Source organism: Heteronotia binoei, chromosome 5 (assembly GCF_032191835.1).
Source record: "Heteronotia binoei isolate CCM8104 ecotype False Entrance Well chromosome 5, APGP_CSIRO_Hbin_v1, whole genome shotgun sequence".
NCBI lineage: Eukaryota > Metazoa > Chordata > Lepidosauria > Squamata > Gekkonidae > Heteronotia > Heteronotia binoei.
In genome coordinates this window covers 12,573,779-12,595,925 of record NC_083227.1, presented here as the reverse complement: position 1 = coordinate 12,595,925, position 22,147 = coordinate 12,573,779, and the positions used below count along the sequence as shown (strand labels likewise).

The 22,147-nt window shown below is 48.2% G+C and overlaps 2 protein-coding genes across 8 annotated transcripts in view; one reads left to right on the top strand and one right to left on the bottom strand.

The window, feature by feature from the left end:
* The window catches only part of LOC132571063 (zinc finger protein 883-like), a 661,721-nt gene that overhangs the window by 422,023 nt on the left and 217,551 nt on the right, over positions 1-22,147 (top strand). The gene's annotated exons all lie outside the window — the stretch shown is intronic.
* The window catches only part of LOC132570939 (zinc finger protein 585B-like), a 73,710-nt gene that overhangs the window by 7,067 nt on the left and 44,496 nt on the right, over positions 1-22,147 (bottom strand). Inside the window, exons 8-9 of the mRNA XM_060237574.1 lie at positions 8,335-8,451; positions 970-1,052 (exon numbers count right to left, since the gene is read on the bottom strand). Of these exons, the coding sequence (XP_060093557.1) occupies positions 970-1,052; positions 8,335-8,451 (200 nt within the window). The remainder of the gene's footprint in view (positions 1-969; positions 1,053-8,334; positions 8,452-22,147) is intronic.

Below are 22,147 nucleotides of genomic sequence, written 5' to 3'. Positions count from 1 at the left end.
CAGTCCAACACTCTGTGTCACACAGTGGCCAAATACACACACACACACACACACTGTGGCTAAAAGCCGCTGATGGACCTGCTCCATATTTTTATCCAATCCCCTTCTATCTGTTTTAACCTGACTGCTCAGCAATTTCATTGAATGCCATGAGCTCTTGTATTGTGAGGAGGCTACCAGCCAGACGCCCACTCCGGCTTCTTCCTCTTTTGACCCCTCTGCTCAACTTTTAGTTGGAAGGAGCCTCCAAACAGAAGGATTTGAGCATACAAAAGCACACTGATTTTTGGCAGAGAGAAGAGCCCTTTTAACTCTCTCTTGCTTGAAGTGCAAGCTGGGTGGGCAAGGCAAAAAGGGCACGATGAGGGGCGTATTGCAAACAAACAAACAAAAATTAAGACCGACAATAACAAATTTCTTCAAGTACATTAGAAACAAGAAACCAGCTAAAGAGGCAGTGGGGCTCTTGGATGACCAAGGGGGTAAAAGGATTGCTGAAGGACAATAGGGAAATGACTGAGAAGCTGATTGCATTTTTTGCCTCTGTCTTCACTGTGGAAAATACGAAGAGCTTGCCCACTCAGGACCGCCAGTTTTGGAAGGGTGTTGAAGGACCGGAGTCAGATTGTGTTGATGAGAGAGAAGGTCCTAAGAATGATAGTGCTTTGAAACTGTTAAAGTGTTTGGAGAGGGCAGAATTTGGGGACCAAGCTCAGCAGGCCTGTGATGCCAAAATTCCTTCCCTCATCTCCGTATTCTGGAGATCAGTGATGATTTCCAGGAGAACTCTAGGCCTCGCCTGAAGAGGTTGGTAACCAGCGTTGTTTTCTTGTCCCTGTTGGTGCCTCTCTGCACACATAATCCAAGACCAGCTTTGAGCAAAATGGAGGGCAAAGAGACTGATTCAGTGAGCCCTGTGACAGAGCAGAAATTTTTCCCATTTCCCCAGTGATCGCCCCCACTCCTTACCTGAACAGGCCTCATGATGGATCTTTTCCCTCCACCACACGGTGATAGTGAAGAAAGCATCAAGAGTTTCTTTCCATTGCTGCCTGTGAGGATGAAAAGACAAATGGTGAGAAGCCCTTTTTTGCCCCAGCCACCAGAGTGACTACGTCTTTCTTTCTTTCTTTCTTTCTCTTTTTCTTTCTCTTTTTCTTTCTTTCTTTCTTTCTTTCTTTCTTTCTTTCTTTCTTTCTTTCTTTCTTTCTTTCTTTCTTTCTTTCTTTCTTTCTTTCTTTTATGACTTCTATCCCGCCCTTCCCAACAAGTGGCTCAGGGCGGCTTACAACACAAGAATATAACATAAATAGAAGTTAAAGATAAAACATTTAGATTTAAGTATTAAACCAATTAAAAACATTAAAACAACATTTGGCATTTAAAACATTTAAAACATCGGGGGCAGCAGACATCCAGTATAGCTACACTCAGTTTCTTGTACCAGCTAGTCATAGGCCAGCCGGAAGAGGGTTGTCTTACAGGCCCTGCGGAACTGGGCTAAGTCCCGCAGGGCCCTCACCTCTTCCGGCAGCTGGTTCCACCAGGACGGGGCCATAATAGAAAAGGCCCGGTCCCTCGTCGATTTTAAGCGGGCTTCCTTTGGCCCGGGGATTACTAGGAGATTTTGTGTTCCTGATCTCAGTACTCTCTGGGGAACATGCAGGGAGAGACGGTCCTTCAGGTAGGCAGGTCCTAGGCCATATAGGGCTTTAAAGGTAATAACCAGCACTTTGTACCGGACTCGGTAAGCTATCGGCAGCCAGTGCAGGTCCCTGAGCCCCGGCCGGATGTGCTCCCTTCTTGCGAGCCCTAACAGCAGCCGGGCCGCGGCATTCTGCACTAGCTGCAGCTTTCGGGTTCGGCACAAAGGCAGCCCCATGTAGAGAGCATTGCAGTAGTCCAACCTCGAGGTGACCGTGGCATGGATCACTGTTGCTAGATCGTCACGTTCCAGGAAGGGGGCCGGCTGCCTTGCCCGCCTAAGATGAAAAAATGCGGACTTGGCAGTGGCCGCTATCTGAGCCTCCATTGTTAAGGAGGACTCCAATAGTACCCCCAGGCTTTTGACCTGGTCCGCCGCTATCAGCGGCGCACACTCAAAAGCTGGTAGGGGGATTTCCCTCCCCAGGCCCCGACGACCCAAGCAAAGGACCTCTGTCTTCGCTGGATTTAACCTCAGCCCGCTCAGTCTGAGCCACCCAGCCACTTCCTGTAATGCCCGGTCTAGATTTTCTGGGGCGGAGGCTGGTCGGCCGTCCATAAGTAGATAGAGCTGGGTGTCATCAGCATACTGGTGACAACCAGCCCATACCTTCGAGCAATCTGGGCAAGGGGTCGCATATAGATGTTGAATAACATCGGGGAGAGAACCGCCCCCTGAGGCACTCCGCAATCGAGCGTTCGCCTCTGGGATAGTTCACCCCCAATCGCGACCCTTTGTCCCCAACCTTCGAGGAAAGAGGAAAGCCACTGTAAGGCCAGCCCCTGAATCCCGAGTCGGCGAGTCAGTAACCGATGGTCGACCGTGTCGAACGCAGCCGACAGGTCCAACAACATCAACACCGCCGAGCCGTCCCGATCCAGATTGCCGTTGGAGGTCATCCACCAGGGCGACCAACACAGTCTCCGTCCCATGACCCGGCGGAAGCCGGACTGGAGTGGGTCAAGGACAGAAGTTTGCTTCAGAGCGCAACACAAGTTTCTGGGGATAAGAAGAAACGATGCTGGATCAGACCAGTGGTCCATTCAGCCAGCATCCCATAGCACACAGCAGCCAGTCTGTTCCTCTGAAGGGACAAAACCTAAGAACATAAACAGAGCCCTAGTCCAACATCCTGTCTCATACAGGGGACAAACCAGTTCCTCTGGAGGACCATAAGAACATAAGAGAAGCCATGTTAGATCAGGCCAATGGCCCATCCAGAGTCCAACATTCTGTGTCACACAGCGGTCCCAAAAAAAAAAAAAGTATATATATATATATATATACACACACACACACACACACACACACACACTGAGGCTAATAGCCACTGATGGACCTCTGCTCCATATTTTTATCTAAACCCCTCTTGAAGGTGGATATGCTTGTGGCCGCCACCACCTCCTGTGGCAGTGAATTCCACATGTTAATCACCCTTTGGGTGAAGAAGTACTTCCTTTTATCCGTTTTAACCTGTCTGCTCAGCAATTTCATTGAATGCCCACGAGTTCTTGTATTGTGAGAAAGGGAGAAAAGTACTTCTTTCTCTACTTTCTCCATCCCATGCATTATCTTGTAAACCTCTATCATGTCACCCTGCAGTCGACGTTTCTCCAAGCTAATGAGCCCTAAGCGTTTCAACCTTTCTTCATAGGGAAAGTGTTCCAGCCCTTTAATCATTCTAGTTGCCCTTTTCTGGACTTTCTCCAATGCTATAATATCCTTTTTGAGGTGCGGCGACCAGAACTGAACACAGTACTCCAAATGAGACCGCACCATCGATTTATACAGGGGCATTTTTATACTGGCTGATTTGTTTTCAAGTCCCTTCCTAATAATTCCCAGCATGGTATTGGCCTTTTTTATTGCAAACGCACACTGTCTTGACATTTTCAGTGAGTTATCTTCCACGACCCCAAGATCTCTCTCTTGGTCAGTCACTGTCAGTTCACACCCCATCAACTTGTATTTGTAGCTGGGATTCTTGGCCCCAATGTGCATTACTTTGCACTTGGCCACACTGAACTGCATCTGCCACGTTGACGCCCACTCACCCAGCCTCAACAGATCCCTTTGGAGTTCCTCACAATCCTCACAACATGGCATAGAGGCTGAGGCCTTCATAAGAACATAAGAAGAGCCCTGTTGGGTCAGACCAGTGCTCCATCCAGTCCAGCATACTGTCTCACACAGGGGCCGGCTAGTTCCTCTGGAGGGCCAACAACAGGGCAAAGAGGCCTTAGATATTGCCTTCTGGCTTTGGGATTCAGAGGCTTCGTGCCACTGAAGGTGGATGTTCACCTCAGAAGAAGAAATGATTGATTTGATTTATTCCATTTTTAGACCTTGCTGTTCACTCAGAGTGGCTTACAGTCTGCTTCCCTTTCTCTCTGTGAGGTGGGTGGGACTGAGAGAGCACTGAGAACTGTGACTCACCCAAGGTCACCCAAATGGCTGTGGGTGGAGGAGCGGGGGATCAAACCCGGTTCTCCAGATTAGAGTCCTCCACTCGTAATCACTGCACCAAACTAGCTCTAAACTGAAAAGTCTCAGACTCTTCAGCTTTTCCTCCTAGGGAAGGGGTTCCAGCCCCTGACCATCCTGGTTGCCTTCCTCTGTACTTTTTTCAGCTCTGCAATGTCCTTTTTCAGTGGTCAAGGAAGATTCCAGAATCTTTGGTCCAATCTTTCCCACTCCAGCCATTCTTTATGGGGGCACATCCCCTCCTGTCCTTACCCTCCCCTCCCAGCTTCACTAAAACCATTTCTGGGCGTTGAGTCCCTGACACTGTGGGTGGCCACCTCAGCCTCTTCAACATTTTGATGAGATACCAGGAGGTTGGAGAATACAGCCATGATCTGGGAAACTAAGAAAGTTCTAGACATACTCATATCAGGGATATTGGCTGTTTATCTCATTGCACATACTAACCCATCTTCACTATATTTTAATGTATTCTTTTTTCTAATGCAAACTAGAATGAACTCATGCCCTCTTTTTAACCCAGAGCTAACATCACAACGGACTCTTATTTATTGCAGGTCACAGGATAACTAATGACATAGACATCAATCTGCTATTCTGACATATATTGCCTTGTTTTTGTTGCTTTAGCCCAGTCAACCAAAGGAGCAATTGACAGACCCTAACTTTTGATTCTTTTAATCTGCTAAAAATATATATATATTTCCATGATATTGCAAACTATTCACTGCCCACTTCCTCTATATTCAGGACTACTTACCATTCCATCCTAGTGTCTGATGAAGTGTGCTTCTAGCACACGAAAACTTAACATTCTGAATAAACTTGGTTGGTCTCAAAGCTGCTCCTTGACTCCTGCTTTGTTCTACTGCTTCAGACCCACACGGCTGCCCACCTGGATCTATCTACAATGTTCCTTAGAGTGATGGAAGAACTCCCTGAGTATAGAAAACTAGCATTTCAAGGACAGTTTCTTCCCACTGTCTCCGCTTGCATGAATCAGGTCAGAGCCGAGGCACAGAACTTCAAGGCACGTTGAATAGGGGCCTTATCTCTTTTCTTCCATCCAGCAAGATTCTGCTACTTTCGTGCATAAGCTCTGGTAGATTTTGGGGGGGGGGGGGGGAAGGCTACTCAAGGGAATAGGATTTCTGAATGGAGGAGGAGAAAAATAAAGGCAGAGGGCTCCTCTACTAGGGTGCCATCCCCCAGGGTTTCCTACAGAAAAGAGCCCAACAAAGGACTCCCAGAGACACAATTACCATTCAAAGAGCCCACTAAGGACTCATTCATGAAATGCTCAAGCAGGCCCTTCCTAAAGGTCCACAAGAAAATACACTCAAGTTCCTCACAGCCAAATAAATGTCTCCAAACAAATTCCTATGCAGACCCAGTCCTCAATTGTTTGCAGGGGTCATTTTGTAGACAAAGAGGCGCCAGAGCTGATTAGCACAACTCATTTGCATATGCCACACGCCCTTACATCAACAGGAAGGTGGACTAAATTACATCAGCTCAGTATCTACCTTAAAACGCTTCTTGGATTTTAATTGCCATAATGAAACCTTACGCCCATAATCCTTTTACCTTACGCCCATAATCATTTTACCTGCCACAGTGGCAGGAGGAAGATTTCCATCTATCTGCTTTATATGCTTTGGTTATTTCCACCACCACCACCCCCCGGAAGAGCCCCGTGGCGCAGTATTAAAGCCGCAGTACTGCAGTCCTAAGCTCTGCTCGCCACCTGAGTTCGATCCCTGGTGGAAGCTGGGTTTTCGGGTAGCCGGCTCGAGGTTGACTCAACCTTCCATCCTTCCGAGGTCGGTCAAATGAGTACCCAGCTTCCTGGGGGGAAAGTGTAAAGGCAACGGCAAACCACCCTGTAAAAAGTCTGCCGTGAGAACGTAGTGAAAGCAACGTCACCCCAGAGTCGGAAAGGACTGGTGCATGCATGGGGGACCTTTCCTCTTTTCTAATTCCCCCTACCCCTCCCCAACCCTTTTTTGTGGGGGGAAATATTAGAAAGTATGTCAAATCTTAAAAAGTAAAGGTGCAAGCACCAGTCGTTTTCGACTTAGGGGTAACGTTACTTTCACCACATTTTCACGGCAGACTATTTTTTTTTTTACAGGGTGCTTTGCCATTGCCTTCCCCGTAATTACAATTTCCCCCCCAAGCAAGCTGGGTCCTCATTTTACCGACCTCAGAAGGATGGAGGGCTGAGTCAACCTGGACCAGCTTCTGCTGGGATCGAACTCAGTTCGTAAGCAGAAGGCTCCGACTGCAGTACTGCATCTTTACCACTCTACCAGGGGGCTCTCTTGTCAAATCTTAAGAGTTCAGCAAAATTCTCACAGGGGGTTTGAACAATGGAGCCCAGAATCAATTTTTTTTTGGGGGGGGGGGTGTAAGAAAGAAAGAGCACAACAAACAAAATTAGAGGTTCTGGAGCTCCGCTCCTGTGAGATCCTGCCCAAGATGAGGCCTGATTGTTTGTAAAGAAAAGAAAAGAAACGAAAAAAAATAGCCTTCACACAAACTGGTCCACTTTACTGGTGTAACCTGTTTTGTTGCCTTTATCAACAGACTAATGGCTTCCGGTGGAACCCACATTTCCTGTCATTCCCACACAAGTTTCAAAACCTTCTCATCTATACAAGGAGAGAGCTTCCACTGGAAGCCATCTATACCAGGGATGGCCAAACTGTGGCTTAGGAGCCACATGTGACTCCTTCACACATATTGTGTGGCTCTCAAAGTCCCCATCCCACCCCATCAACCAGCTTGTAGAAGGCATTTGTCTCTTTAGAACATAAGAGAAGCCATGTTGGATCAGGCCAATGGCCCATCCAGTCCAACGCTCTGCGTCACATAAGAACATAAGAGAAGCCATGTTGGATCAGGCCAATAGCCCATCCAGTCCAACACTCTGTGTCACATAAGAACATAAGAGAAGCCATGTTGGATCAGGCCAATGGCCCATCCAGTCCAACACACTGTGTCACATAAGAACAGAAGAGAAGCCATGTTGGATCAGGCCAATGGCCCATCCAGTCCAACACTCTGTGTCACGAAAGAACATAAGAGAAGCCCTGTTGGATCAGGCCAATGGCCCATCTGGCCCAATACTCTGTATCACATAGTGGCCAATATATGTGTGTCTTCTCCAAGCCAAGCCAGCCAGTGTCTTGGTGAATGCATTTAAAGTTAAAAGTTGCTTTCTTTCAGCCTCTCTCTCATCTATTTGCTTTTTCCTACCTTTCTTTCCACACCTTCCTTCCTTCCTGTCTTGTGGCTCTCAAACATCTGATATTCATGTATTGCATTTGCGGCTCTCAAAACATCTGACGTTTATTTTATGTGGCTCTTACATTAAGCAAGTCCCCCCACCCCCGTCCGATCTATACAAAGAATGAGTTTGCCTTTTTCACCACTGCAGCCCATGGGGGGTGACTTTCCTCAAACTCTTCACTAGGATCCAAAGATCTTCTTCCCTCTCTGTCTCCACAACTGCACATCCCCATTAGTTCAGAGTTGAAGACTTCTGGGAATAGGGACACCTCCTTGGGGGGCTCACAGAATTGGACACCTCCCCCCCCCCGGCCCAATCCTTTTGAAACTTGGAGGATACTTCGAGAAGAAGCATGGGATGCTATGCTGAAAATTCGGTGCCCCCCACCCCCCCGGCAGAGCCCCAGGTACTCGCAGATCAATTCTCCATTATAGCCCATGGGAATCGGTCTCCATAGGGCAGGGGTGGCCAAGGTAGCTCTCCAGAAGTTTTTTGCCTATAACTCCCATCAGCCCCAGCCAGCATGGCCAATGGCTGGGGCTGATGGGAGCTGTAGGCAAAAAAAATCTGGAGCGCTACCGTTGGCCACCCCTGCTGTAGGGAATACTGGAATGCCCAGCAGACTTTCTGATAACTCTGAAGCGGGGGGGGGGGGGGCTCCAAATCGGGGGATCCCCTGGGGATTGGAAACCCTCTGCAAGGAAGGGAGGTGAATTTGGAGGAAGGCAGAGGGGTCTCCCCCCATTAAGTGCTTCCCCTCCTCCTTTCCTTCCACTTGGGGTCTTGCATTGCATACACCCCGCACCCTTTACTCTCCCCCCCAAAAAAACAAAAGCCCCTTCGAGCTCACCCACTCCTTCCCAAGCCTTCATGCCGCAGCCCGGGAAATTCAAATGTGGCTTTTGCAAGGGCGGAAGCTGGAAATCCCCCCCCCACACGTGCCTCTCTAGGACTGAGGACTCTCTTGCTTTAACCCTTGGAGAGGATATCACGGGTTAAAAAGAGACACACACACCCCCCCCCCCCCCCGAGAAAGAGAAAGGAAAGGCTTCTTCACCCAAAGGGTGATTAACACGTGGAATTCACTGCCGCAGGAGGTGGCATGCATAGCCACCTTCAAGAGGGGATTGGAGCAACATCTGGAGCAGAGGTCCATCAGTGGCTATGAGCCACAGGGTGTAGATGGAACTCTCTGTCTGGGGCATGTGATGATCTGTATGCTTGGGGGAGCACAGTGGGAGGGCTTCTGGTGTCCTGGCCCCACTGATGGACCTCCTGATGGCACCTGGGTTTTTTGACCACTGTGTGACACAGAGTGTTGGACTGGATGGGCTATTGGCCTGATCCAACATGGCTTCTCTTATGTTCTTATGTCTGGGGCAATGATGCTCTATATTCTTGGTGCTTGGGGGGGCACACTGGGAGGGTTTCTAGTGTCCTGGCCCCACTGATGGACTTCCTGATGGCACCTGGGTTTTTTGGCCCCTGTGTGACAGAGTGTTGGACTGGAGGGGCCATTGGCCTGATCCAACATGGCTTCTCTTGTGTTCCTACATAGGGTTGCCAAGTCCAGTTCAAGAAATTTCTGGGGACTTTGGGAGTGGAGCCAGGAGACTTTAGGGGTGGAGTGAAGAGCAAGGTTGTGGCAAGTATAATTAAACTCCAAAAGGAGTTCTGGCCATTACATTTAAAAGGACCATCACCTGTTAAATGCCTTCCCTCCTTTGGAAATAATGAAGGATAGGGGCGCCTTCTTTGGGGGCTCATAGAATTGGACCCCCCTGGTCCAATCCTTTTGAAACTTGGAAGGTGTTTTGGGGAGAGGCACTGAATGCTATGCTGAAAATTTGGTACCTCTCTCTCAAACAACAGCCCCCCCCCCCCCGGAACCACAGAGACCCACGGATCAATTCTCCATGATACCCTATGGGAATCGATCTCCATAGGGACTAACGGAGTGCCCAGCAGACATTTTCCTCCCCCACCTCTGCTTGCTGATGACCCTGAGGGATCCCCTGCCCACAACACAAAATGCAAGCTAGTGACCAATTTACTAAGAAATATATAGAAACCAGTCCAAATGTCCAAAAAGGAGAGGCTCAGTGGCAGAGCATCTGCTTGGTAAGCAGAACGTCCCAGGTTCAATCCCCGGCATCTCCAACTAAAATGGGTCCAGGCAAGTAGGTGTGAAAAACCTCAGCTTGAGACCCTGGAGAGCTGCTGCCAGTCTGAGTAGACAAGATTGACTTTGATGGACCGAGGGTCTGATTCAGTATAAGGCAGCTTTGTATGTTCAACATGTACATTCAAGTCCCAAAGTAGTGTGGTGACAAGCCAAATCGATTAAGTACCTACTTGTTTCTTCACATAAGAACATAAGAGAAGCCATGTTGGATCAGGCCAACGGCCCATCAAGTCCAACACTCTGTGTCACACAGTGGCAAAAAATTTTATATACACACATACACTGTGGCTAATAGCCACTGATGGACCTGTGCTCCACATACTTCACATAACGCGACCCAAAAGACATGGCAGAGGCCCAGGAAGAGGAAATGCAGAAATTTACTGGCGGTGTCTCTTCTGGGTCTCACATCACTTCCTATATGACCCTTTTAAGTGAAGACGCATGTACCTTCACATTCTATGAGATCCATGGATCTCCGATTCAAAGCCTAAATTGCAAACCAACTGCTTTTAGAAGAAGACTGCGGATTTATACCCCGCTCTTCTCTCTGAATCAGAGTGGCTTATTATCTCCTACATCTTCTCCACCCACAACAGACACGCTGTGAGGTGGGTGGGGCTGGAGAGGGCTCTCAAAGCAGCTGCCCTTTCAAGGACAACCACTGCCAGAGCTATGGCTGACCCAAGGCCATCCCAGCAGCTGCAAGTGAAGAAGACGCCTGTAGATTTATACTCCGCCCTTCTCTCTGAATCAGAGACTCAGAGCGGCTTACAATCTCCTATAATATCTTCTCCCCCCGCAAACAGACACCCTGTGAGGTGGGTGGGGCTGAGAGAGCTCTCACAGCAGCTGCCCTTTTAAGGACAATTCTTGCGAAAGCTATGGCTGACCCAAGGCTATTCCAGCAGCTGCAAGTGGAGGAGTGGGGAATCAAACCCAGTTCTCCCAGACAAGAGTCCGCACACTAGTCTACACCAAACACCTACCTTAAAGGCAGAGAAGACAAGAGGTGCAGAACAGTGACTGTTGAACATGGCTGAGCTAACTTCGGACAGCAACAGGCCTTGTGGAAGAGAGGGGGTGGCATTCCGCTCTGCACAGCACTATCCCAGTTGTTGCACCATATGAGGCATGGTGGTGGTAGAAAGTGTCACGCTGCTTTCTTGCTACTCCTAGATCCGCCTGCAGTTTTAGGATACGGTAGATGACACCATCCTCTTGAGGCATTTGGAGGCAGAAGTAGGTATCAGGCGATGTGACTTGGTCTGATGTGAAGCATTCTTCAAGGACCAGACGCTAAGTCAGGGGTGTCAAACATGCAGCCCGAACGCCGAATCAGTTCCTCAGACCCCTGATCAACCAACTGTCATCTGCTTCCTTCTCCCTCTCTCTTGCTTCCATCCTGCATCCCAGCTTGTTTTCTTCCTACAAACCTCTCCCTCCCAAGGCTCCACCCCAAAACTCCAGGAAATCTCCCAATTTGGAGCTGGCAACATCATTAAGGTAAGAACTAATTCCTGTAGCTGGGAGACCCTCCCCCCCTCCCCGTGATTCCGGGAGGTCCTCAGGCCCCACCTGGAGATTGGCAACCCTGGACGGGAGAGAAGGAAACAGGAAAAGGAGAGGCCAGGCTATGAGGGCTTTTAGGAAAGAGGAAAAGGTGGAAGAGGGGGGAATGAGATGCTGCTCAGAAGTCCTTGCAGGTTCCCACTTGGAATGTTATTAGCCTTTGTCATGACTCTCTTGACTGATCTTTTCTAGGCTAAACAGCCCAGACATAAGAACATAAGAGAAGCCATGTTGGATCAGGCCCATGGCCCATCCAGTCCAACACTCTGTGTCACCTAAGAACATAAGAGAAGCCATGCTGGATCAGGCCAATGGCCCATCCAGTCCAACACTCTGTGTCACATAAGAACATAAGAGAAGCCATGTTGGATCAGGCCAGTGGCCCCTCCAGTCTAACACTCTGTGTCACATAAGAACATAAGAGAAGCCATGTTGGATCAGGCCCATGCCCATCCAGTCCAACACTCTGTGTCACATAAAAACATGAGAAGCCCTGTTGGATCAGGTCAGTGGCCCATCCAGTCCAACACTCTGTGTCACATAAGAACATAAGAGAAGCCATGTTGGATCAGGCCAGTGGCCCCTCCAGTCTAACACTCTGTGTCACATAAGAACATAAGAGAAGCCATGTTGGATCAGGCCAATGGCCCCTCCAGTCTAACACTCTGTGTCACATAAGAACATAAGAGAAGCCATGTTGGATCAGGCAATGGCCCATCCAGTCCAACACTCTGTGTCACATAAGAACATAAGAGAAGCCATGTTGGATCAGGCCAATGGCCCATCCAGTCCAACACTCTGTGTCACAGAAGAACATAAGAGAAGCCATGTTGGATCAGGCAAAAGGGCCCAATCCAGTCCAACACTCTGTGTCACATAAGAACATAAGAGAAGCCATGTTGGATCAGGCCCATGGCCCATCCAGTCCAACACTCTGTGTCACATAAGAGAAGCCATGTTGGATCAGGCCCATGGCCCATCAGGTCCAAACACTCTGTGTCACATAAGAATATGAGAAGCCCTGTTGGATCAGGCCAATGGCCCATCCAGTCCAACACTCTGTGTCACATAAGAGAAGCCATGTTGGATCAGGCCCATGGCCCATCCAGTCCAACACTCTGTGTCACATAAGAACATAAGAGAAGCCATGTTGGATCAGGCCAATGGCCCATTCAAGTCCAACACTCTGTGTCACATAAGAGAAGCCATGTTGGATCAGGCCAATGGCCCATCCAGTCCAACACTCTGTGTCACATAAGAACATAAGAGAAGCCATGTTGGATCAGGCCCATGGCCCATCCAGTCCAACACTCTGTGTCACATAAGAACATAAGAGAAGCCATGTTGGGATCAGGCCCATGGCCCATCCAGTCCAACACTCTGTGTCACATAAGAGAAGCCATGTTGGATCAGGGCCCATGGCCCATCCAGTCCAAACACTCTGTGTCACATAAGAACATAAGAGAAGCCATGTTGGATCAGGCCAATGGCCCATCCAGTCCAACACTCTGTGTCACATAAGAGAAGCCATGTTGGATCAGGCCCATGGCCCATCCAGTCCAACACTCTGTGTAACATAAGAACATAAAAGAAGCCCTGTTGGATCAGGCCAGTGGCCCATCCAGTCCAACACTCTGTGTTCACATAAGAACATAAGAGAAGCCCTGTTGGATCAGGCCAAAGGCCCATCCAGTCCAACACTCTGTGTCACACAGTGGCCAAAAAACCTCAGGTGCCATCAGGAGGTAAATACTGTTAACGCCCTAAAATTTTTTTATGGAGATCAACTGAATTAACATGCCTTTTCTGATCAACTGGCTTTAGCAACGTCTTTTCAGTTGCCACCTCGTGATGGCCAAAACCATCCTTGTGAAGGCCACCAAGCCAGGAGACAGAATGAGGAAATGGTTAGGAAAGAGTCTAGCCAACTCTCTTGCCGTCTCTTTCTCCAGTGCACAAATTGGCCTCTGCAGCATCTAGCTGGGACTCTCTTCACACTTCCCAGAGTCTGTTGTCCACTCCCAGCTTGGACAGATCACACCGCAATGCAACAAAGGGTCTGTTACCTGTTTTACGGTGCCCAGGGGTACATGGACTTCCTGGCTGCCTTCTCTTTCAAGGTGGCTTTCCTAACCAGGAAACTGCCTGGGGCCTTGGAGATAGGCTGGCCAATCCCCAGGTCCCAGCAGGGGTTCTCCCTCTTTCCCAAGCTCCTTCCCTTGGAAAGGCTTCCTCTTGGGATGGGGTGTCTGTGTTACTTGGAAGAAGTTGGCAGCAACTCGTGAGTAGAGACGCCAATCCCTCGCTTCAGAGTCCCCAGAAACGGGCAGGGAGGAAAATGTCTGCTGGACACTTCATTATTCCCTATGTGGAGATCTATTCTCATAGGGTATAATGGGGAATTGATCTGGAGGTATCAGGGGCTCTGTGGGGGGGCTGTTTTTGAGGTAGAGGCACCAAATTTTTAGTATAGGATCTAGTGCCTCTCCCTAAAATACCCCACAAGTTTCAAAACGATTGGACCAGGGGGTCCAATTCTATGAGCCCCAAAAGAAGGTGCCCCTATCCTTCATTATTTCCTATGGAAGGAAGGCGTTTAAAAAGGTGTGCTGTTCCTTTAAATGTGATGGGCAGAACTCCCTTTGGAGTTCAGTGATGCTTGTCACACCCTTGCTCCTGGCTCCATCCCCCAAGTCTCCTGGCTCCACACCCAAAGTCCCCAGGTATTTCTTGAACTGGACTTGGCACCCTACTTGGAGAACCTTTTCAGATATTCAGGTGTTGTGGCGGGGTTGGGGTAAGGAGGGGAATGGATCACCCTTTGTGGTGAGTGTTCTTTGTGCACACCTATCTGAGCACAAAGAGGAAATACATAGTAGCTGTAAAAGTCTTCTCCATATTTACCTCCAGGGCTGCCCTAATGGGTTCGTCTTCCTTCCTAATGGCTACATTTTTGTAGGAAGGCCTGATCTGAATACCGAGGAGCATCTAAGGATGAAAACGAGAGATCTCATATGACAGAGGGGGGCCAAACTTATTCAGCTTAAGAGCCACATTAGAATAAACATAGGATTTTTGAGAACCACAAGACACGAGCAAATATTACATGCACGTCTTTATTAATACTCTTAATACTTTCTTTGCACAGAAAGATAAAATAGATATGCATACACTTTGCAAAGTGACCATGCTAAGAAACTTCTTTTTAAAAAAAACAAAAGTTAGGATTTGTCGTTGTTTAGTAACACAGTCGAGTCCGACTCTTTGCGACCCCATGGACGAAGTCACGCCAGGACCTCCTGTCTTCTACCATCCAAAGGATTGGAGCTTCAGCTTCAGCATCTGACCTTCCAGGGAACAGTCTGGGTTGATCTCCCTTAGGACTAACTGATTTGAGTCAAGGGACTCTCAAGAGTCTTCTCCAGCACCACAGCTCAAAAGCATCTATTCTAATGCGCTCATCTTTTGCCGTCCCCTTCTTCTTTAGCCTTCTGTCTTTCCCAGCATCAGGGTCTTCTCCAGGGAGTGCTCCCTTCTCATTGGGTGGCCAAAGTATTTGAGCTTCAGCATCAGCATCTGTCCTTCCAGGGAACAGTCTGGGTTGATCTCCCTTAGGACTAACTGATTTGATCTTCTTGCAGTCAAGGGACTCTCAAGAGTCTTCTCCAGCACCACAGCTCAAAAGCATCTATTCTAATGTGCTCATCTTTTGCCGTCCCCTTCTTCTTTAGCCTTCTGTCTTTCCCAGCATCAGGGTCTTCTCCAGGGAGTGCTCCTTTCTCATTTGGTGGCCAGAGTATTTGAGCTTCAGCATCTGACCTTCCAGGGAACAGTCAAGGTTGATTTCCCTTAGGACTGACTGATTGGATCTTCTTGCAGTCCAAGGGGCTCTCAAAATTCCTCTCCAGTGCCACAGCTCAAAAGCATCTATTCTTCATTGCTTGGCCTTCTTTATGGTCCAGCTCTCACAGCCATACATTACTACTGGGAATACCATCGCTTTGACTACAGTCCTCATAAAACCAGCATTCATGTACCATAAGTCACTGACCACCATTTGCACCATTATGCATTAGCTTGGAGAAACATCAACTGCGAGGTGACATGATAGAGATTTACAAGATTATGCATGGGATGGAGAAAGTAGAGAAAGAAGTCCTTTTCTCCCTTTCTCACAATACAAGAATTCGTGGGCATTCAATGAAATTGCTGAGCAGTCAGGTTAGAACGGATAAAAGGAAGTACTTCTTCACCCAAAGGGTGATTAACACGTGGAATTCACTGCCACAGGAGGTAGTGGCAGCTACAAGCATAGCCAGCTTCAAGAGGGGATTGGATAAAAATACGGAGCAGAGGTCCATCAGTGGCTATTAGCCACTGTTTGTGTGTGTGTGTGTGTGTGTGTGTATTGGCCACTGTGTGATACAGAGTGTTGGACTGGATGGGCTATTGGCCTGATCCAACATGGCTTCTCTTATGTTCTTATGCATCTCTCTTTGCCTTGACACCAAGGTTAGTAAACACAGCTCCTAGAAGAGCTATGAAACTAAAGGGGAGCCCTAGGCAGCCCTCTTTAATTCTGTCTGTCCTTCCAGTGGCTCCCTTGGCTCTTGCACTCTCTTTCTTCATTCTAGGTCTCTGGGCAATTTCTGTGGTGGAGAAGAAGAGCTTGCAAGTCTATTTCCCCCTCCTTTCCAGGGTCACACACATCAGAAATAGTCCCCAACCCATGGGTCAGCACTCAGAGGCTGACGGAGGTCCCTATGAAGAAAGGTTGAAACGCTTGGGACTCTTTAGCTTGGAGAAACATCGACTGCGGGGTGACATGATAGAGGTTTACAAGATAATGCATAGGATGGAGAAGGTAGAGAAAGAAGTACTTTTCTCCCTTTCTCACAATACAAGAACTCGTGGGCATTAGATGAAATTGCTGAGCAGACAGGTTAAAACGGATAAAAGGAAGTATTTCTTCACCCAAAGGGTGATTAACATGTGGAATTCACTGCCACAGGAGGTGGTGGCAGCCACAAGTATAGCAACCTTCAAGAGGGGTTTAGATAAAAATATGGAGCAGAGGTCCATCAGTGGCTATTAGCCACAGTGTGTGTGTATATATAATTTTTTTTTTTTTGCCACTGTGTGACACAGAGTGTTGGACTGGATGGGCTGTTGGCCTGATCCAACATGGCTTCTCTTATGTTCTTATGATGCTGAGAATGCTTATTTGAGAGTAAGCCTGCGTTAAGTTCCTCCTCAACGTCCAGGAGCTGCACAACATGCGTCAAAGAACCGAGCCACAGTTTGGCCACCCCTGGTTTAAAATATGCAGACACAAAACAGGAACAAGTTCAGTGTATAGGCTCAACGGTAACCGGGGGAAAAAAACCCACGGACATAAATGCTCACAGGAAAAAAGCCCCCAGGGAAACATGCTCACATGGGAAAATGCCCATACTGAAAGAAGCTCCCATGGCAAAAAGCCCCCATGGCAAAATATGTAAAGCACCACAGATGTCTATAATTGAGGATAACCATTAATATTATTAATAAAATTATTAACCATGAATATTATCTTGTTATTTTAGGTTTAAAATGAGTCACATTCACATGCAACAAAAAGTGACCATTTTTTTTTTATTTTTATATTGCTATTTTAGGATTAAAATATGCCGTATTCGCATGCAACAAGAAGTGACCATTGTGTCACCAATGAACTTTATTACGAAGGAAAAACAATGATAACAGAATTTAAACTCTACATAGAAATATATTTCAATAAAATTAAATACTATAACTTTAATTTACAATTGTCAAACTTTTTGATGCTAATGCATGCTGGTACACCCAGTGACCATGACTGTCCCGCCCAGCCCGGGCAGGGACTGCGCGGAGGAGACCCCCCGGCGCCTGCCAGCCGCTCCAAGCCCCCGGCATCGCCCCAAGAGCCCCCCCCACCTCTCCAAGCCCCTGTGGAGGCCCCACCCCTCACCTCGACTGACGGGGCGAAAGCAGCCACCCGAGCGACGCCTCCTAGACGGCGAGCCCGGCTTCGAGTCCGTGAGGTCTGGCCGGGGCAAGACGCCGGAGAGCAAGAGGGAGAGCCATTCAGCTCGTCGCAGCACGAGACGCTCCCTTGCAGCACGCCGCTGAGGGCTGGGACGCCCGAGGCACGCCCAGTCAGCCCGGCCCCGACGCACCTCTCCTGGGCGTCTGGGGCTTTGAAGGGGGGAGGAGCCAGAGAGGGGCAGGTCCTGGGAGGGGGGAGGATGGGTCGGGAAGCATAAAAGGAGGGAGGGAGGAGGTCGCTGAGGAGAGCTGGCTGATGCGCAAAGAGGCTGCCTCGCGAGAGAGAGGGACAGGAGCCATAGCACAGCCAGGAGGGAACGGGGGCCTGCGGTGAAGTAACCCAGTGCCCACCCCCCTGTTTCTGAGACCTCCGGGGAACGCCCCAGAGTGCCCGGGTGGGGCAACGGCGACGCCGGGGGACCGGGAGGGGCACCAAAGACCTGACAACGACAAAAGACTAAATAGTAAAAGCAACAATTATTTAACAACAACAACTCAAGATATAATTCTTCATTGCAAATTAGCCAATCTCTTTAAGCAACTAAGTTTATCTTCCACCTGCTCATATTGCTGCACAGAAGTTGCAACCATGTCATGTAGTGCCGCATATTTCCTCTTTTTCACCCCTAGGCTACCTGCCTGTGCATTAGCTGTTCGTCTGTGACAAGCCATCGAATAGAGACCACACACTGGGACGACTGAAATGGAACAAGGAATTAAGAGCATTGTAAAATCCCTCACAACGGTTTATAGTCTTTGGTGACCATTCCAGGGCTGCATCATGATGGTTCCATATTCTTAGCCAGTTTGGTGTAGCGGTTAAGTGGGCGGACTCTTATCTGGGAGAGACGGGTTTGATTCCCCACTCCTCCACTTGCACCTGCTGAGATGGCCTTGGGTCAGCCATAGCTCTGGCAGAGGTTGTCCTTGAAAGGGCAGCTGCTGGGAGAGCCCTCTCCAGCCCCACCCACCTCACAGGGTGTCTGTTGTGGGGGGAGAAGATAAAGGAGATTGTACGCCGCTCTGAGCCTCTGTCCTTGAAAGGGCAGCTGCTATGAGAGCCCTCTCCAGCCCCACCCACCTCACAGGGTGTCTGTTGTGAGGAAGGAAGGGAAAGGAGATTGTAGGCCGCTCTGAGCCTCTGTCCTTGAAAGGGCAGCTGCTGGGAGAGCCCTCTCCAGCCCCACCCACCTCACAGGGTGTCTTTTGTGGGGGAGGAAGGTAAAGGAGATTGTGAGCCACTCAAAGACTCTTCGGAGTGGAGGGCGGGATATAAATCCAATATCTTCTTCTTCTTCTAGGAAACTGAGGGTCTCTACCTGCTACACCCTCAATATATGTCGAAAAGAAGTACAGGAGCACTGCATTGTAGCTGTCCATCTGGGAATGTGGCAGCAGTTCTCACATCGTTGATTGGGACAAAGGCTAAGGCAGCAAGATATTTCAGCGTAATTTTTATGTTCATGTTCGTTTCATATTCAGTCTTCAAGCCAACACTGTCGATTTTCCTAATGAGACTGGCACACGTGAAAATAACGGCCTTCAAAATGTGAATACATGGTGGATATGAATTACCCGCCTTGGCATGCCGTGTGTACAGTTGGTAAAACATATTTGGCACTTTATCAAAGGTCCCATCTCCATAGATGGTATCTTTGTTTAATTCAAACATAAGATCCCTATCACCTAAAGCCAGAATTCTGTCTGAGTTTTACCACACCGGAATCGTGAAGTGTCAATTGCCTATACTTTTCAGGAATGTCAAAATGTATGGTTTTTGGGGTAGGCAAATTACTGCCTGCTGTGTGATAGCTTCTCTTTCTTAAATATTGGAAGTAGTTAAGGATTCATAGATCTAAGAAGCTAAGCAGGACTGACTCTGGCAAGTAGCTGGAAGGAAGAAATCAATAAACATAATTGAAATTAATAAAAAAAAATGCTATAATGGAGAATTGATCCACAGGTAACTTGGGCTCTGGGGAGGCTGTTTTTTGAGGTAGATGTATCAAATTTGCAGCATGGCATCCAGCGGCTCTCCCCAACATACCCTTCAAGTTTCAAACGGATTGGCCCAGGGGGTCCAGTTCTATGAGCCCCAAAATGAGGTGCTCTATCCTCCATTATTTCCTATGGAGGGAAGGCATTTAAAAGGTGTGTGGTCCCTTTAGATGTGACGACCAGAACTCCCTTGGGAGTTCAATTGTGCTTGTCACAACCTTGCTCCTGGCTCCACTTCCAAAGTCTCCTGGCTTCATCCCCAAAGTTCCCATATATTTCTTGAATTGGATTTAGCAACCCTATTCCATATGGGCTTCTTTCCATGTGGGCATGTTTCCATGGGGGCTTTTCTCCTGTGAGCATTTATGTCCGTGGGTTTTTTCCTTTGTGCTTTTTTCCTAGAACCAGGCTCAACAGCTGTACGAATTTAATAAAAGGGGGGGGGGGACAACAGTGAAGCAATAAATATGTCAAAGTAGGAGATAATGCGTAAGAGAATCTTTTCTCATTGCGGGAAGTTACCTGAGATTCCTTTGTGATGCCCCATTCATCTCCTCTCAAGCATGAAGGTAAGAAACAACTTTTTTTTTTCTTTTGTTGGGGTGGGGTGCAGTGTTATGCAGGGAAATATGTTTCAATTTTCATTGCATTGTATTACAATCACTATATGCTGTTCTAAATACTATACCAATACAGGCCTCCTAGTTTAGTTACATGTCAGCAGGCCAACAGGTAAGCTTTTCGGTTATAGAAATGTAGACCATTTGTGTTTGTGCTCCAGTATCTCCCTTGTCAGGAATGTCCCTTTCTTCTGCATTTCAGCAACCTGTGTCAGATGCCTAATATTAGCTGCTAAAGCTTTAAAATCAATTGTAAAATTAGTATTGTGGTATTAGTACTGAGAAGAGCCCCGTGGCGCAGAGTGGTAAAGCTGCAGTCCTGCAGTCAGAGCCCTCTGCTCATGACCCGAGTTCGATCCCAGCGGAAGCTGGGTTCAGGTAGCCGGCTCGAAGTTGCCTCAGCCTTCCATCCTCCCAAGGTCGGTCAAATGAGTCCCCAGCTTGCTGGGGGGGGGGGGGAAGTGTAGATGACTGGGGAAGGGAATGGCAAACCACCCCGTAAAAAGTCTGCGTGAAAACGCTGTGAAAGCAACGTCACCCCAGAGTCAGAAACGACTGGTGCTTGCACCATGACCTTTATTAGTATTGAGAAGGGTCCTTCTGGCTCTTTTATCCATAATCTGCCCCTCTGTGGGAGGTGGGGTCTCATGAGCAATGCTCTCTTTAAGCTGTAGAGCAAAAATTGTGAGCAAAAATTCTAATTCATGAGCTACTGGCATTAAAATTTGTGAGCTTCTGCATAAATTAGTTTGCTCTGGCGCCGTCCTTCCAGAGCCAAGACAAAAATGTGTGAGCCAGAGGCTAAAAAATTATGAGCTCGCTCACATTAACTCAGCCTAGAGGGAACACTGCTCATGACTGCTAACACCACATTGGCCCCTAGAGAAAAAGGCATTTAAAGGGCTCAGTGGTTCAGAAAATGTAACCACCACAACAAACTTGTTTCAGTAGAGTGGATGAAGGAAGGCTTAGAAGAGAGAGGGACACCAAAGGGCGGAAAAGGAGCCCGAGTCAAAGATGGGGTTCAAAAGGCTGGCTTCCTATTGGATGATGGGAACCAATCAGAATGGAGCTTCCCAATTAGGATTAGGTGTTTGGATTGGTGGGCAGGTGATCCTTTCCCCTTGGAAGCAAAATGGCAGTTGGAAGGGTGGAGGGGAATCGAAAAGGAAGAATCTCCCTTAAATGCCCTATATGGCCAAGGACCCGTTCCCCAGAGAGTGCTGAGATCTGGATCTCAACATCTCCTAATGATCCCCGGGGCTGAAGAAGGCAAGACTGTCGATCACCAGGGATCGGGTCTTTTCAGTGGCAGCCCCCTCCTGGTGGAATCTATTGCTGAAAGAGGTTAGGGTCTTGCGGTCTTTCAGTTCCACAAGGCCTGTAAGACCGCTCTCTTCCGGCAAGCCTTCAGTCGACCGTAGGAGAATTCTGGAACAACTGTCGTCCTGAGAATATGAGTAACATCTAATTTGTTAGCACAGACTGTATATTGTTTAATGGTTTTATTGATTTTATGATTGCGATCATAGTATACTATGATCTGATTTAAGCCTCCCTGAGCCCGCCTCGGCGGGGAGGGCCGGGGTATAAATCAAATTAAACATCAACAAACATAAACATAAAATGTTCTGAATGAAAATGAGCAGGAAGAAAAGCCAAAGTAGTGGGCAGCACAAGTTGTATTTAAGAACATAACAGAAGCCATGTTGGATCAGTCCAGTGGCCCACCCAGCTCAACACTCTGTCACATGGTGGCCAAACCCCCCCCCAGGTGCCATCAGGAGGTCCACCCGTGGGACTAGGACACTAGAAGTCCTCCCACTGTTGCCCCCCCTCCTAAACACCAACAATATTTGCCCCAGTCAGAGAGTTCCAACGATACCCTGTGGCTAATAGCCACTGATGGACCTCTGCTCCATATGTTTATCCAATCCCCTCTTGAAGCTGGCTACGCTTGTAGCTGCCACCACCTCCTCTGTGGCCTCTGTTAAATTTTTTAGACACCAAGAAAGCCTAATTGGATTAACTACTTATATATAATTATCTGGTCATTTGAACTGAAAAATGGTGTACCAAAGGCTGGAATTGGAGCTAAGGGCAGAGGCTCAGTGGAATGGTATCTGCAAGGAATGCCAGAACTTCTGAAAGGCAGGCCTCTTTTAAGGGGGTGAGAGATGGGAGTTTGCTACTTTATTTTTCATCTCGACAAAAAAATGTTT